At 37.3% G+C, this 18,633-nt stretch overlaps 1 protein-coding gene across 9 annotated transcripts in view; it reads right to left on the bottom strand.

Annotated features, from left to right (window-relative positions):
* L3MBTL3 (L3MBTL histone methyl-lysine binding protein 3) overlaps positions 1–18,633 on the bottom strand; it is a 96,523-nt gene that overhangs the window by 34,060 nt on the left and 43,830 nt on the right. For all 9 annotated transcript variants that reach the window (XM_024552172.3, XM_071219641.1, XM_071219642.1 and 6 more), the window contains 5 exons: positions 17,353–17,504; positions 9,179–9,255; positions 5,168–5,253; positions 3,658–3,768; positions 414–528 (listed from right to left, as the gene is read on the bottom strand). In XM_024552172.3, the coding sequence (XP_024407940.1) occupies positions 414–528; positions 3,658–3,768; positions 5,168–5,253; positions 9,179–9,255; positions 17,353–17,504 (541 nt within the window). The remainder of the gene's footprint in view (positions 1–413; positions 529–3,657; positions 3,769–5,167; positions 5,254–9,178; positions 9,256–17,352; positions 17,505–18,633) is intronic.

Below are 18,633 nucleotides of genomic sequence, written 5' to 3'. Positions count from 1 at the left end.
TGTTTATTGAGGTAAGTGTCATTTCACATGCAGTCATAAGTAATAATACAGAGGGAGACCCCTTACATATTTAGACCAGTTTCTCCAAAGGTAGCATTTTGCAAAACTATATACCAACAATGATAGATTAAATTTTGATAGTGTGACAAACTGTCTTCCAAAAATTCAGAACTAGTTTTAAAAGGTGATGACTACTTTTAAGTAAAGTAAAAGAATGTCCATATGCACTTTACTTTTTCAGTTAATTTTTTCTTTTAAATACTTTTTGCTGCCAAGTAATTAAAATTGTAGTAAGAGGGAAAAGGCATACATAGAGAAGAAATGTACAGTAGAAAGACAAGGGTAAGGGAAAATAAATTATTAAGCATTACACGAGAAAATGGAAACATTTTTTGTTAGCCTTGTGTTCTTACTCAGAGGAGGCTGAAGAGGATGCCCAGTTTTTGAACACCAGCCCACGGGGTGGATATCAGGGGAGTCGGCCTCCATCCAGTAATCATACCAATTGTTCCAGCCATCAAAGTGAACCTGGACAACAGCAACAACAAAAAATTAAACAATTCGGGTCTAAAAATTCCTACAGTGAAAGTTCTGCTCACCATGACCATTTCCATTCTCTTCTAACTTATGCAGTAGATTTAATACCAAATAAACGGTTTCAATTTTTTAAATTATTTGGTTCATACCATGAGAAAATATGCCCTTTTGACCCATCTTCAAATTTCCTAAACCATCAATAATGTCTTGCCAAAGGCAGTTTTTGCCAACGCTTCTACAGACATGTTACATGTATCTCCTCATAAGCAGCTTGAGTATTTAACATCTTCATAGGAGCAACACCGAACACGCGGTAAATGTCACTGAAGTAATGCATACATCAGCACAGTGGGGGAGGTGGCAGGGCAGAGTGGAGAGACAGGAGGACCTTTTGTATAAATGGCAAGTCTCCTAGAATTACCTTAAAAAGGACTTTTTAAAAACATTTAATGCCCTATTAAATATATTCAGTTTACAACATATCCTTCCATCAAATGCATTTTTAGGTATTTTTTCCTCATAGATAATTACAATGTCTCTCGAAGAGGTTTTACAGAGTGGCCAATGCTACCATCTTTACTGGCCACCAGGTAGAAGGGCAGGTGGTCTTTCAGGCATGGTCACTAAGAATCAGCTACCTATTTACTAAATATTACATATTTTTTTTTTATCTTTTAGTGTGAAAGGATATACTGACGGGGTATATACAAGGTTTAAAGTTGTAAAAAGGAGGCTTAACTGTTTGTATTTTCCGTACAAACACATGTACACCTACTCATGCCCCTACCCTGCATATTTACTTTTAAACCAAGGTTGCCATCTAGGTGTCCTTTTAAAGCCTATGAACTCTCACTAATCCTCGTAAGACCACATATGCCAGATGGATAAATATTCAAACACTGAAAACTGAACAATGAATGTTCTAGAAGAATGCATGAGGTAAATGTATTTCTAATCTGACAGTGGAAGAGCCTTTATAAGTAAGACACCAAACTCAAAGCTATAAAAGACCGATCAATTTGACTACACCAAAATGTAAAATATTGCAAGTAAGATGGCAGACCCACTAGAAACCCAAAAACAGATTTGTTACACATCCTGATGATGCACTGTTCCTTAATTTATTTAAAAAATCACGTATCAATATAAGAAGATAAAAACCCAAAAGAAGGACACAAAATACATACAAATAGCTCATAAACAACAAAATAAATATAAATAGTAAATATATAAAAAGATAATCAAGTTCACTTGTAACTAAAAAAGAAGAGAGACATTGAAACTACAAAATGCAATTCTTCTCTTTTGAACCTGCCAAAAATGTTCCATTTTGGTGATTCCTGGAGCTGACGAGTGTGAGAATAAATGGGCATTCTGATCGAAGGACTGATAAGAGTATTAACTGATGAGATATTTCTGGAGAGTTATTTGGCAACAACAGTCATCTTATAAAATGCATCATCTTTCACGTGATAATCTCAATAACTCCTTCTTTATACAGAAAAACATCCAAAGTGCCCACCATCAGAGGACTGGATAAATAAATTATGGTATATTTACTGATGAAATAGTACACAGTTGAATTGTTAAAGTACATATATATGGGCTCAAAATAACCTCCGTTGGAAAGAACCTACTTTCTCAAACTTAGAAATAAGTTAATCCTAGGATCAAAACCCACAGAATCGAGATGCTCTTTTTAACTACAAAAGTAACGTGTGTTCCTGAAACCAAATAATTGAAAAGAAAAACCTAATAATTTATAATTCTCCCACCCTGAGAAGCACTGTCATTATTTTCACGTTTATTTCCACAGCTGCTTACACATATATTCTTTAAAAAAAGAATTCCAGACGTCAAACATAAAAACATGAATTTTCTACTTACCAATATTATTCTTCCAAAATATTTAACACCTCATAGATATACAGTAATTTACCCGTATCTACTGCTATAAAAAGCACTGCTATATTCATTCTCCCTGCAGTTTTTATCTTTGTGTATTTTCTTTGGTTATTCCCTTCCTTAACATAAATTCCTAGGACTGAAATTCTTGCATTAAAAGGTAAACACCATTCCAAGATTTTTGATGCTTATCACCAAACTGCTCTTCAGAAGGGCTGAAACACTTTCCATTCCAATCAACTGTATGTGCAAATATCATATATTACCTCACTAAAGACGGTTAAAATGTGGTTTTTAAAAAAGAATGCATAAATTTCTACAGTTTAGGGCTGTGACCCAGTTCTGCCACTGCCCCTAATTAATAAGAAATTCATTTATGGTGTTTCTGAGCCCCAGCCTGATCAATGGAATAGTAACAACATAAATCTCCCACGCGGTTATCACCATGAGTGTTACCCTGTAAAACACCATGTAAATCTAACAGCTGGCTGTGATTATAACTATTGTTATTCCTAATAGAAATTCTAACCCATCCTATGAAGCCAGCTGAACGCATGTTGTTCTGGCTTGCAAGAGAATTCAGTCTGAAACCAGAGACAGAGATGGGAAGTTCCGACTACGCCTCTGGAGCTGCCGCTACATTTCACCTCATCTCACTCAGACAGGACAAACCAAGTCCATCTTCCTGGATGTCTGCTTACTTTACGAGAGCTACTTGATGTTTATTAACCCAACTCTAACTAAAAACTGATGTTATTCATGAAATTATTTCTGTTTACCTGTCCTCTGTTAAAAGGCAGGATATTCTTAGTCTACGTCTAACATACCCCATAAAATAACACTGACCTTCAATTTCTGGAACAAAACAAGAGCATACTACTGGAGAGCGTGTTCTGCTATTCAAAGGAATGTCTCTATAATCTATGTAATAAGAAGTCTTCTCTTAGTTATGACCGGCTTTTACTATTTTGAGTGTGTGTTTGGAGAAAGTAGACATGATATATTAAAAGTTAGTTATAATTAAAGAGAAAACTTTCATAGATTAAAGAAAAAAACGGACAAATGCTGACGAAGATGCACAACCACTTAATTTGCATATTCCTGCGGTTTTACTAATTTAATTATAGGACTTCACAAATTAAAGATCTGCTAAAGTTTCCATCCAAGATACCTTGTAACAAAAGACAAAGCAAAACCACAGCAGAGAGCACTTACTTTTATTCGGTGATCATCTGTGTCTGCAACTGTTGCCACTCTAATAAACATGGGATTTCTTTTGTCTACAGCCTCCAGCTTCATTTTTTTCTGGAATCCGTGTGGAGGTTTCTGCCGTAACAGAGAATTTAGACAGTGAGATTAGAAGAAGAGAAGGCAGGCTCTATGCCACAAAAATAGAATTAAAAACATAAAATTAAAAAAGAGGAGCCACTTAGGAACCCAGCCTTTCAAACTCTCAAGTTCCAAGAGTGGCTTTGGAATTCAGGCTCCTGATAAAAAAAAAAACAATCCCACATCACGTGGCCAATCCCTTAGGCAAAGGAACAGCCTGGCTACCTAGCCTACAGGAGCAAATAGAAAGCAAAAGATCTTAGGATGAAATTCAAAATATTGTGGTTATTTGATTAGCCATAGGGAAGACAAAATCTTTTTTCCTCATTAGTTGGAGGTACCTTGGCAAAAATCAACAAGCATGAAAACTATTTTTTAAGAAAGAGAGCATTAAAATGGCATAATTAAGACATGAAGATTAAAGGTAGGAATTAAAGCAAAAAGCAGAAATCTTTTGAAGAAGGAGATTAGCGATCCAAACATGCAAGACAAAATCGCTGTAGTAAGAACAGGAATGAGAGTAAGGACCTCCACCTCAATACTCAGCAGAAAGCCATGACCCCCTGAAAAACTACAGGAGGTAGATGACCAGGTAATTATTATGTGTTAGGGAAATATATTCAATTTTCTGAGCTTCACATCTCTCTTCTGTAAAATGGCTGTAATAAAAGTGTTGCTCTGAAAATTAAGTGTAAAACTTAGGTACAGGATATAAAACAATCAATACAAAGCACCTAACATCAAACTAGAGAGATCATTGTTTTCTCTCTGACGTCAAGGTGATCCTACACAGGTGGACTGATCCTGACGAAATTCCGTCCAGTTGAAAGTGAAGGGCACTAGAGCCGTTCTTTATACTGGTCGAGGTTAGAGAGTTAGACAGAAATTCATAAATATGGAATGGCTCTAAATAATTCATCGTTAAATTCTGAATTTACTATCAGATGGAATCATACAGATTCTTTGATATGGCTTTTTCATGTAATGTAAGTTTTTTTCAAAAATTTCTGATGTTCTTTTTTCTATATTGGGGCTCATACCTACTAATTAATCCTATCATTAAAAAGTCTAACAATTTATATACAAAAGGATCATTAAAAGAAAAATGTTCTTTATGATAGACCTAATGCCACAGTAAAAAAAATTTTAATAGTTAACATCTTTCTTTTCCTTTAAATCTATGTTAAATTTATAATTTATATATACCATATATAAATTATATAATTTATAATTTATATCCCATAATTTATATATCCCATCCTTACATGGGATATATAAATTCCCATTCCTTTTCCAGTTCACCAGTAGTATCTCTTTCTGTTCTTAAGTTTCAATGAATGGATACTATCACCAACACAAATTAATGAAATATTGTAAAATAAATATATTCTCTCACCACTTTGAAAGCTCTTGCGGGAGCAGGTAAAGAATTGGTTTCTTCTAAGTATTTATCCCAAGAAAAATGTTTCACATTTGGATAACCTATTAAAAAAAAAAAAGTAAATCCTATCAAGTTTAACCAAAATGATAGTGAGAACCACAAACTGACCTATAATATTATAAAATGCTATCATTAGAATGTAGAAAGTTATGTTAGTATTACACACAATAACTTTAAACTAGTGACACATTCAGAACTATGTGTAATAATGAAATTGCTTTCATCTTGACCATGATTTCCCTATTCACTTTTAAATGAAACTTAAAAAAATATATATATGCAGTTTCTCAGGTAGGCACAGAATTAAATCACAAGACACATGCAAATATAAATACCCTTTAATCTAGTAATTTTCCTTCTAATAATCTACAAAATTCTCATATACATATACACATTCAACGCACCACTGTTTGTAAGTGTGAAAATATAAAAATCAGTTAAATGACCATCAATATAAAAATGTGCAAAAAGTGTATTGTACATATAAAATAGAAAGTATTTATTAAAAAGAATGAGATATTTACATATACAGGTATGTGGAATACTCCAGATATACCCTCACATTGTTAGATCAAACAAGCAAGACAAAATATAACACCAAGTCTCAAAGCAACTATCCCCCTTCCCTCCTCCCCCTTTTTCCTTCCTCTGAAGTCTAAAATCCATTCGGGAAGCTTGAGCAGGAATTAATGGGAGCCCTGCAGCATGGGAAACTGACTGCATAAAGGGGACTGAAAAAACCAGTAAATACATTAGAAATAACAGAAGCCAGATTTCTCACTGACTAGAAAGAGGTATAATTATGAACAGTGGAAAACTCAAATAAACTCAAAAGTGTTGAATATGAATTGGAGCTAAAGATATAAATTCATGGTTTTTAATATGTATAAATGACATAGAAATAAATGTAATTTTTAATATATTTACATGTTTCCTCTGTCCACTGAAAAGCTGGAAGTAGCAACACCCAGGTAGCACTGAGCACATATAGGGTGCAGATCTCACTTTCTAAATATCATCCTCTAGCAAAAAGAACCATGCGGAATGGGAGAGATGGCTGACTTCAGGGTTGGGCCAGAGAAAGTACAAGATAAACCTGTGCCAGAGAATGGAAAGTTCTCAAAAATCATGAAAACATGTCAAAGCATACAGAAACCAGCTTAAAGGGGCTCCCACTAGCCACATCTGAGAAAATGCACACATGAAAATCCTGTTAGTAATCTATTATAACCCACTGATGACTCCAGTAATCTCTGGGTCCACACTGGCATCAATAAATTAAAGGAACAAATGGGAAGGTGAGAAAGCTATTCTTTGAATAAAAAATCAACTATCAATATTATGTACAAGGAGTAATAAAAAAAATGATCATTTAGCAACTTTAGAATAATAATTTATACTAGAAATATCAACAGATGCTAAAATTAGGGAATGGCAGAGGTGCAAAGTACAGGATAATTACAGAGTCTCAAAGTATCTCCCCATAAAACACTTATTTATTACAGAGAAAATTAACTACATTGGTGAAGCCTAAAAAACACCATGTTGATCAGTTAATGGTAAAATTCTACCAGTAATGAGACCAACTGACATGTGTCACCTGAAAGGATTTCCTGCCCAAAACACACAACCTGGGTCTAATCACAAGGAATCACCAAGCATACCCAAATTAAGTAACATTCTTCAAAACGAACAGATTAATCTGCAATCCTCAAACATACTGAGGTTATGAAAGTCAAGGAGAGCCTAACAGGGGGAGACTAGAGGGGTATGACAACTGAGAGCAATGCTTGATCCTTGTGTTATGAATGACATCACTTGACATCACTGGTACAACCGACGGATTTCGATGGGCGTATGGTTCAAAGGTACAGATAAATTCCATTCTATTCCTCCAGCCTTTCTGTACATTTAATGTTTCAAAGTAAGTTTTAGAGTAAATATGCAAGCATTTCTGTGTATGCAAACATTTTAAAACATAATTTAAGGGCCACATCTTGCACAATTTAAGTAATGTTTAAGCTGACTGTGCATGCATGCCTGTATGTGCACACAGGAGAGGCAAAACCGGTTCTCTGGAAAGACACAATGACCAACTACGAAACTATTAAGAGACATAACAGTGGTTCTCTCTCTCCCTCTCAAACTTTTTAAAAAAAGTATGTCTTACCATAAAATTTGGATAAAAAAAATCATTTAAAAAGGGATGAAGACTTCGATTTTAGAAAAAGAACAGTAGGTGTATGATGCGATTAGACAGAACACAAATGTGCCCAGCAGAGTTGCTCAGGGGACCGGTCCACAAAACAGCAGGGGCGTCAGAAGAGCAGCTGCTCGGGGAGACCAGGTGATTGGGATCCCTTCTTTTCAGAGAGAGATCAGACATCCCGCCAGGAAGCTGCCCACAGCAAAAAGGGACCAGAGAAACAACACCGGTTTTGCCACGGAGTCAAAGAGCAGAGTAACATTAGCACAGGCCCTGCAAACCAGTCTCATATTTTGGAAGAGTTAAATAAAGGTGTGTGTGTGTGTGTATATGTGAGACAATATATAATCACATAAAATTTACCATTTTCACCATTTTTAGGTATAGAATTAGTGACACCAAGTATATTCACATGGTTATGTGTTTAACATGAAATTCTGCATTTTCTTATTTGGCAAAAAGCTATGCGTTTTCTTTTCTACTGACTTATAAAAGTCCGTGCAAGTAGACTGAGGAGTTGGCTATGAGCGTCACATAAGAAGTCAGCAGCAATGCCTTACACCACACCTTCCCAGGTACCTGGTCCAGTGCTACGAAGACATAACCAGGAATCTGTTACTTGCTGGTTCTCTGTTTAACAGATCTCTGATCATGACCAAGGCGGCGGTAAGGAAAAAATTAAGATCGATATCAAATCGGGAAATCTAAAGGAATCCTCAGCAATTTAGATGATGATGGTGACAATCACTATTCACCACTCTGGCATTACATAAGTCAGAGGACACAGGGGAACTGATTAGGAATCGCCCAGGCAGCCCCACACCTGGGCCATAAAGCTATTAACCCCTAGCTTTAACACTTAATGGTTTATGTAAATATTCTTTCATCTTCAAAACAGCTCTGTAAATTGGTAAAGGGCAATGGCTTTTGTCCCTTAACATAGAAGAAAACTCAAAAGGTGGAAGGGACTTGCCTCACCCATCACAGGGAATGGCTGGCCCCTGAGTGAGTAAACGTCCAGACACTAACTGAGATCCAGGAATACGTAACTGGGGACAAGCCTAAAAACGAAACCAGCAGTTAGGATGGAATGAGACAAGTATCTGAAGCTCCAGGCTGAGTCTCTGCTGCTTACATGCTGGGGGCAACATCCACCCAAGAGCTTCTAGAATCGAGGAGCCATCCTTTCCCTTTGATAACAGAGCCTCATTACGCACAGGAGTATCCACAAGCAACCACCTATAGCCAAGTGACGTGTTGTTAGCTGACGACCCTGTCTGTTCATATTGGCAGTGGTCCCGGGACCTTAAATAGTGGTCCCAGGAACTCAATGGTCATAATTATGATGCAGTTCCAGAATCTGTTCTTTAGCACAAGAAAATAAACTCAAATTGACATGAAACAAGACTATCTACCAGCAGGTATCCTGTTGCCTGTGAAAGCAGAACAAACAAGCTGAGCAGGCACTACACCTGAGGCAGAAAGCCGAAGTATCTGAGAACTTCAGATAACAGAGTCAGCCAACTATCGCCTGCAGGCCACCTGCCTCTTCTTGAAAACCAAGTTTTAGCGCAACACAACCATGCTTATGCGTTTACGTATTTGTCTATGGCTGCTTTTCTGTTTCATCCCAAGTGAAGAGTTGTGAGAGAGGCTGTATGGACTGCAAGTCCAAAACGTTTACTGGCTGGCCCTTTGCAGAAAAGGATTGCTGACCTCTGATACATGTGAATAATGTCAGACATGCAGTACACACAAACCTGGAGGAGTGATAAGTGTTCTTCGATGTTCTTTACACCAGCCAACTGGATGAATATGTGGACTAGATGCTTCACACCTGTAAATTACAAATATAAAATTATAATCCAGATAAATTGCCCAATACCAGTAAAAGAAAAAACCACCTTAATTAGAGATTGTGAGCACCCTTATTATAATTTACTTTATTTGAAAAAAGAAAAAACTGCAAAGGATCTTTCACTCATCCAGTATACTAATACCAAGAACTGATCACCGCCTTTACCTATGTAAAGGTCATTAGCATTATCCTTGACAAGAGCTGTTTAGGTGGCGTTGGGGATTGGGCAAAAGCCTGCTTAGAGTGGGCTCTAGAGAAAAAGGAAGAAGATGGAGACAGCCAGTACAGAAAACATGTTTAAGGAGTTCTGTTTTAAAAGGGAGTGGAGATATAAGACATTAGGTAGCAGAAGGAAAGTTTTGTGTTTTTTTTTTTAATTTATTAGTCAGAGAGAAACACTGATTTGTCGTCCCACTTATTTATGCATTCATTGGCTGCCTCTTGTCTGTGCCCTGACTGGAGAGCAAACCCACAAGGCTGGCATATCAGGATGGTAACTCGAACCAACCAAGCCACCTGGCCAGGGTCTGCTTTTCTTTGGGGGGGGGAGGGAAATATTTAGGGGAAGCTGGGTAAAGCACATATGGAAATTGTCTGTAGTGTTTTATAAACTTTAAGTTCAGAATTATTTCAAAGTAAGATTTTCTAAAGGATGGGAAATACCACTTCATTTACTCCAGAAAAAAGCACTGAGCAACCACCTAGACCAGGGCACTGATGTAGGTGCTAGAACTGTAACAGCTATAACACAGACAAAATCCCTGCTCCGCGTGGGTCCTCCTGAGAATAATTCCACAGACAGGAGTGACCTGCTGATGCAGAAGAAAGAACTGACTCCGAGAGAGGGAATGGAATCCCGTGCGTGAGAGCAGCGCTGCGTCACAGTTACAGACAAGGGTCTGTCTGTGGGCAGAGACTGCGAAGGCACTGAGCAGACGAGATGTTGGAAGCACGTGGACATCTCATTTGTTTTTATTTTCTCAGTGAAATAGGAAGTAAGGTTATGAGCTGAGAGAGAAAATGGAAAAGGGGTTGTGAAAACTTTGAGGGGAAAAATGCAGAGTGAAATTGAGTGGTCTGGAAGACCAGACAAGGATCTGGAGCAGGACTATGGGGCAGAACTAAGGGCCCACTTCAGTTTAGTCATGAAGGGGAAGCCAGATCAGTCAGCGTGTTGTCTTTTTCCAGCTATACTCAACTGTGCAGGCACAGGCATACAGCAGGCAGGAAGTTGGATGCCACCAGTGCTGGGATTTTGCCAGGCAAACACAATATTCAAGGGAGTAGTTATAATAGTATCACAAAATATAGGCACTAGAGGCATGTCACAATTAATAACTTTTTTAGAAAGTTGATATATTTTTGACCTTTGTTCTCAAAAATAATAGGCATAATGAAGCAAAAAAAAATCAGGGTCAAAATATTTCAGAAAAATACTACATGTCCCTCTTAGAGATTTACAGAGCACATCGTTAGCATATTAGACCGTGAAGTTACAATGTGAACAAACCAGTTTCAGATGGTTTAACCTAGCATTTCCTAACGATACTTCCCTATGAAATGCTACTTTGGTAGGCAACCCGTTAACGTCATGTGGAGCACTAATGCTCTGCAGAAACGACTTAGGAAATGTTGGTCTAAAGGATGCCAAGCCTTATAATACCTCGTGCCTTGCCTTATAATCCAGATCTGTTGAGTCCCTCCTGAAAGATCTGGGGATTTCAACACAGCCCTCTAGATGGGAAACCAGAAGACAGAAAGCCAGGAAGGTAACAGTGGAGTTTCTGGTGAATAGAAGTCTTACAAGTAGTAAAAGTAAAGACCTTTCTAAGAAAAGTTTTAAATGAATGACATTAACGTACAGTCACCACTTTCTAAATCTACCTTTCTAAGTGAACAAGCCTGAACAGTAACAGAAGGTGAGTTTATGTAAATCTGACTTCATGCTGATTATTCTCAAAATTATTTTAGTAGAAAATGCCTGTAAATTTATAATTAAAGATTTCATCCTTTCTTCCTGTATTCACTTATCTCCTACCCACCCTACCCCACACTATTATTTTTCTTAATCTATATAATAGGACTACATGTATATGTGTATGTTGTTTTAGAAATTTGAAAGGAAAATATATAAGCAGGGTTAGGTCAACATCAAGTTCATACAGCAATTGGTACATTTCTTAAAATATATATTTTCATAAAAGATATTTTAATATACAATTCCTTAAGATGCATTGTTATAATTTTTATAAACAAAGCTATGGAGCTCTATTTCCAGGTATATTATTCTTTTCCTAGACAATCATTTAGTTATGAGTTATTAGTAATGATGTATTGCCTTTATTTTAGAGACATTTTTATTTTAGGAACAGCTGTTAATTCATATAGTGCTCATTTAAAATGAAAAAAGGTAACATATGCTAAATTTTTTTTTCTTTCCAAGCTAATACAATTATCAAGTACTTTTTATAATCATCTGCCAAGTTCATGGTAATTAAAAGCAAGATCATTAGACATTATTAGTTTTGATTTCTATTGGATTTCTTTATAAATTGCAATTAAGGAAAATACTGTGGCATATCTGTGGCATATTTTGACCACACATTCCTGCACTACCTGAATCTTACAGAATAAGGTTTTAAGACTATCTAAATATTGATCAAAGTCACCATTTGAAATAAACAAGAAAGACAAACAACAGAGAAGATAAAACCTTATTTTTAACTAGTTTACTTATACTCTCTCAACAAGCAGTCAAGACTGCACGCAGAAGCTAGAATGCTGCGAAATCGTTTCTGCTACTATTGTAACACGAGTCATCTCTTAGTCCCATCTAGTGTCCAAAAGCAGAAATGTAACCACGTCGAAATATGATGAACAGCTAATGGTAGAAGTTTGACAAACCTTCGATTGATGTACCTCTGCTTTCTTTTGGGTTTTTAAGTGCGTCATCAAACAAGCCCAGTTAAAAAAAAGGTTTTTTAAAGTCTACTTCACAAGTAAGTGCAAATTAATCATGATGAAGTCTGCTAAGATCCAATCAGACCCAGATTGGTAGATAATAATAGAGATAATAATTCTTAAAAAATCCATGTTTATAAGTATAAGCATAAAGTGAAGAGACATTAAGATCTGTTTCCATTTTATGGAAACAGAAAGTGGCTAAGTGATTTCACCAAGCCCTCGGGTTGAAAATAAAAAGATCCTGGTTTTATCGGGCACAGCCAAGCGCTAAATAAAACTACTGCACACAAGCATTGGGCCCCACGGATCTAGGCAGAGAGACAAAAAACCATTTCGAGACGCTTACATAAGGAAAACATCAAAGTCTTCATCTCCAGCAGTAATGGTTCAGCTCCTTGAAGAATTACAGGACACTTGGCCCATCCCACTCCCTAAACAGAGCATGACGACTCTGTTTACTTTCCGGTACCGTACTTCCCTGGCTTCTACTACTGCTAACTCTTCAAGGCCTCCATCACTGTTTTACTATTAAGTCCTGAACCTCATCAGGTTGGGTTATCTAGTTCTCCTTTTATCTCCTATTCATTTCCAGTCCCATTCGCCACAGTAGCTGTTTTCAGTATCAGGCATTTCCTGCAAACATAACACCCGATTCTCAGACACAGTGACTACTTGGAAAAGATAAAAGGAGATGCCATCTCATTCCTCCACTGTGAGTTTTCCTTTCAGTTTTTTATTTTCTCCAGGCTGAGAGGGAAGACAGTGTCTTCCTTCCCAAGGTTAGCCTCTCCAAGGGGACTGGGATCCCCAACTAGTCACAGTCCTGGATGTCTCCGCTCTTTCCCTCCACGGTGTGGCCTGTGCCCAGGTGCAGACTCCGACTGGGCAGAAAACCCTCCTCTGAGGCTGACTCCCCCTCAAGCAATAATCCACTTTCACCTTCAGGCTAAACTTCAGCTGCTTCATGTCCCTAATAGTCAGTCATGTCGCTCACCTTTTGCAAATTGGTTTCTGCTTCTAAACCTCTTATTTTAATCCTCACATCACCGTACGAGAAAGGTATTGAATATTATTATTAATCCTTCTTGCAAAGGGGGCAACTGAAGCTTAGAAGAGTTAAGTCACTTAACTGAACAGATTGGCTGCCATTCCCCAAACACACCCTTGTTTGCTCCCCCCACCCCACACGGGGTTTAAACACAGGTTTTTCCTAGACAAGGAAAATTCCATCCCAAGATCTAAGTATGCTCCTATCATCCTTCAAGGTCTAGCACAAATCCCATGTCCTCCAAGAAGCCTTCCTGAAGAACTCCCGTGTGAGTCTGTCAGTCCTTCTGTCCCTGGGCCACTACAGATAGCAAGCAGGTGGTTTTCATAGTCAAGCACTAACTACCATCTATCTACCCTTCAGAGGAACTGGTGGGGTTGTGTTCCCCCCTCTCCCCAGATGGTGAGCCTGTCAGGGCTCAAGTGCATAGCCACCCAGGTTCCTTTCACCTCTGTAACCCATCACTATCACCAAGGGGTGCTTCCCAAGTTTCACAAATAACAAACCTGTTACCTGTGACATTGCTCTGAGATACTGACAACACACTGCAAACTTCGCAACATCGATTTGAGGACACACAGAGTTACTATTACTCTCAATTTATAAACGTAAAAGAGCTCTAGCTCTTCAAAAAAAACACAAAAAACAAAACACTCGCAATACATTTAATACACTCAGTAAAAGGCCCCAGCCCCATGTTTGTTCTAATTCACTAACTCTGCTTCTCTTTTTCATAAATCTGGTGGTTGATTTCTTGCCCTAATGGGGACACCAGGTTGAAATTCAAATATGGCTGAAGCTGCAACCTCACTTGTCTAGGTCTTTCGACTACATAGCCAGCAAGGTTCTGTTTTCATGACATCCTGGTTCCAGAAACACAAGGTCACACAAAAACAACATTTAAGTTACATTCCTTCCCAGTGCCTGGGGGAGAAAAGGAGGCAACTCCTTCTCACCTTGTGCTCTGTGAGGAGCCAGCCCTCAGGCAGCTGGAAGATGATGAGGGAAAGCGGCTGCCCACTGCCCCCCTCACTCTGATGCCCTTCCTTCCCCACTCAACGTCTGTGACAGTGAGGACTGTTCCTAAATCCAGTGACTGTCCAGGGGAGAGAATTAAACAGCTACCAACCACCAGTAACAAACGTACAGAGGAACCCAGAGGTTAACCAGTATATATTTACTGTAATATATACTATTTTCTTTTTATAAAAAACGATCTCAATTTTACATAAATTTAAATCCTACAAAATATTCCTCTTTGGAAGAAAGAAATGTTTTATTGCAACTAAACATACAGTAACATAAATATGTGTGTGTGTGTGTGTGTGTTTAAGTTCCTACTAAGGTAAAGAAATAAAAATCACTATCCAATTTAAAGGGGGAAAAATAAATCTCATTTCCAAACTGTTATAAGTTTGGAAAGGCAATCTAATTTGTATTCTCAATTACATACCTAAGTAAGTAATTCATGCAGGAAAGAAAAACCATTCCAAAATTCAAGGATCAAAGAACACAGTATTTAGTAAGGCTGGAGAAATTCCAGTGCACTTAGGCAATTTCCAATGTGCCTTAATTGCACAATGATGAAGAGAACATACTGTATTCTTTTCCTGATAATTAACAAAATATAATTTCATGTCAACAGTTAGAAGTATAAATAAATCCTCAAAGTATATTCTGCCCTAAAAATGATGATTTTGTGCTCATAAAAGTACAAAATCAGAGCTAAAAGAGATCACTTTTTTGCCTGCTCTTTCTAAAAAAGAACTCAGGATCCTTCCTATTCTCTAGGCAGTTGGCATCAAAGAGAAGTGACTGTGACAAATTCTTCTCGTGACAAACTCGCCTACACTTCCTCATCACTGTTTTCCAGAAGTATATTTTTAAAGGAAATAGATCTTGTGTCAAACAAGTATCTTATCTTTTAAAACTGTGTAACACTTATGGGACCACAAAAATAACTAAATATTCACCTACTTTGTTTAAATCAGGCCAAAGCTAAAAACAAAACCATTCTCCCTAAATGAATGAGAACTTTAAAAACAAAAAGCTCTCATTTCAACAACTTCTAATAATTGCTGCAAAGTACCATGTACTAACCACAGGCCTAGACCCCAGTCCTCACGGCAGCGCTGCCATCATCACAGCATATCAGTCGCGGGTGGGGTGGCACACGTTTGGCCCACAAGGGGCAGATAGCAGTGTTTCTGAATGTAGTTCCCTCATCCACTTGTTCACTCATGATAGGTACGAATAATTTTAAATGAAACAAACCACCAATTTATAGGGCGTATGGAGAACAGAAGAACACAGGAAGCATTAGGACAAGGGTTCAGTCAGCACAGCCAGACTGTGGGAGACCCAACGGGACAAATAACCTGGTTTCTTCAGGTTAATAGTTAATAGTTACAAGAAGAAAAAGATAGAGAAGAACAGGAATCTATACATTAAAAGAGATCGAGAGGCACGTCAAAGCAATCACTAAGTGTGTACCTCATCTGCACCTACAGCCATCAAACTGAAACTGACAAAACCAAGACAATTGGGGAAAACGTTCAAATACGTTAGTAACATTTTAGCATTTATAACATTATATATTTAGGAAAAAAGAATCCCCATCTTTAGAAGACACAAACTGAAATGTTCACAGATGAAATGCTATAATATCTGGAATTTGCTTCCAAACAATCCTGGAGTTCGGGTTTTAGGATAAGAAGACAGAGAAGACGAGAGTGAATTTAAATTGCTACGTGCGGGTGCTGGCAGTGGCTGCAGGACAATCACTCTATTACTCCACTCTCGTGTGTACTTGAAAGGGTCTCTGCTTCAACAAATGGTTTATTGCAAAGTGAGTAAGAAGATATTCTATAAGGTAAAATTATGCTTTGCAGAAAAAAGCTGGGGTAAAACACACCAAAATGTGAGTCTGTGATGTAATCATAGAATTACTTATCTACATTAAAAACATTCTGTAAAAAGGAGGTGTAACATATAGCAAAAAGGATTTTAAAAATCAAATAGCAAATGACTTTCAGTGTCTTTTTAATAAAATAATGCAAGTAAAACTGATGAGTGTCTAAGAATCCAATCTGAGGAGTAAAGCAAATTATTGATGCCTCAACTGAATATTTAAATATATGTACACTAAAAAGTAAGGCCAGGAAAGCTTCCCTAAACTTTAGTAACATTTATACAAATTAATATTCATTTGATACTGTAACATTAGTTATATTATATAAATACATCTGTCACTTCTCTAAAATGTTCTCATTGTAAGTTTTCTCTAGAAGTGACATGTATAATGCGTACCCACTTTTTGTGTACATTACACCTAAGATTATTATACATTATTATACCCATGCTATGCAATCATTATATCCAGGTATAATGCACATCCTTATTTTGCCCTCAAAAATTTGGGCAAAAAGTGCGCATTACACATGGCAAAATACAGTAAATACTTTAGAAATGCCTTTTATCAGGAAATGAATTGTAGTGATCAATGAACATGAATTAGATATGGAAAATCATTAATTAAATTACTTAATCAAAATAGAATGGCTGTATTATAATTATTTTATAGTATGTCACTCCTACTATTTTATGTAGTATATCTAAACATAGTAAGGATCAAAAAACAATATTCCTTAATATATTTGTATTCAATTATTATGAATTGTTAAATTAGCTACTAGCCATAAAATATGAGAGACAAATGAAAATTGTTTTTCTAAAATATAAGGGATGACACCCAAGACAAAAGGGAAATTGTGGGTCTGTGTGTGCCTCCCAGGGGAGCATATGCAGGGAATGGGAGTGTGTACACTGTGCTTCCACAGGAGGAAGTCAACTAAAAGGCAAATCACGAAGCAGAACTAAAGGATGTTATTTAGAAATACATGCCATGTGGGACAGGTAAAAGTTGTAAATCTGAAATGGAAAAGAGCGGGGCAGCAGCATTATTTTCTGTTCTAAGCTTTACACTGTAATTGCTTTTAAACCGTGGTTTACATGGATGAGCACTAAATTAGGGAAAGCACACAGAGCAATGGAAAATGTCTCACCAATAGTCATAGCTCTCATCCCAGTTGTCAAAATGTACCAGGAAACGATTGTCCACCATATCTGTTACCGTAGCAACACAGATAAATGCAGGGTTCTTTTTGTCTACTGCTTCAAGCTTCATTCCAACTCGAAAGCCTGATGGGATCACTGTCTATGAAACATACAGATTTAATTAGAGATAAGCACACACTCGACAGCAAGCCCCACACCCTCTCTGCACCTCTGCTTGAAGGCCTGGCATCCGTCAGCTGTATTCACATAATTTGAAAATCATGTACCGATTTTACAGCAGGGTCGCTTTCCAAGAAGCAGGAATAAGAAAAATGCCCTGCTGCTACACCCAATTAACTGTCCCATTTAACTGTATGGAACTCAACAAAACTAAAACACCCACCCACACCTCACAGAGTTTAATTAATATTAATATGTGTTTCGGTATCTTAGACAACTGTACTAGTTAGGCGAATTTTATTCACCAGATAAGTTCACTTCCTGTTTTTCTCCTCCTTGATTATAGAGTTAACAATGACTTATTTCACACAAAATATGCACTTAGTCAAGTCAAAAATGTGTATGAGTCAGTACAAATTCACTCCCACTTCTGAAAAGATCTCTCAAAAGAGTACTCTACTGAAAGTAGGTCATCTTCCTAAATCAAACGCTGCAAATTATTACAACTTTTATTTCGCACTACTGATACTATCCACAACAGCACCCAAAGAACTGGCTATTAATATATACAGCCATTCAAAGACAGTTTGTAATATATGGACATTCACAGATTATCAGCCATCTGGGACATGGAACTAAGATCATAAAAATTCAATAAAATTGCCCTGGCTGCTGTAGCTCAGAGGATTGAGTGCAGGCTGCGAACCAAAGGGCCACTGGTTTGACTCCCAGTCAGGGCACATGCCTGGGTTTTGGGCCAGGTCCCAAGTAGGGGTCACGTGAGAGGCAACCACACACTGATGTTTCTCTCCCTCTTTCTCCCTCCCTTCCCCTCTCTCTAAAAATAAATAAATAAAACCTTAAAAAAAAAAGACTTCCTTAAAAAAATAAAAATTCAATAAAATTTAGTGCTTAGGTGCAGTAAAATGTAAATATTCCTTAAAATCTTCTCTGAAGAAAAATATCCTAATCTCAGAGAAGTATACTTGGGTATTAGTTACACCAATCACAATACTGCTGTACTTCTAAAAAAAAAAAAAAATCCTTCTGTCCATACTGAAGTATCCTGATAGAATTCTAATTACTTTAAGCAAAATAGATGCTGTCTC

The sequence above is a fragment of the Desmodus rotundus genome, chromosome 11 (assembly GCF_022682495.2).
Source record: "Desmodus rotundus isolate HL8 chromosome 11, HLdesRot8A.1, whole genome shotgun sequence".
Classification (NCBI taxonomy): domain Eukaryota; kingdom Metazoa; phylum Chordata; class Mammalia; order Chiroptera; family Phyllostomidae; genus Desmodus; species Desmodus rotundus.
The sequence above is the reverse complement of the archived record's forward strand: the minus strand, read 5'-3'. Positions and strand labels throughout refer to the sequence as shown.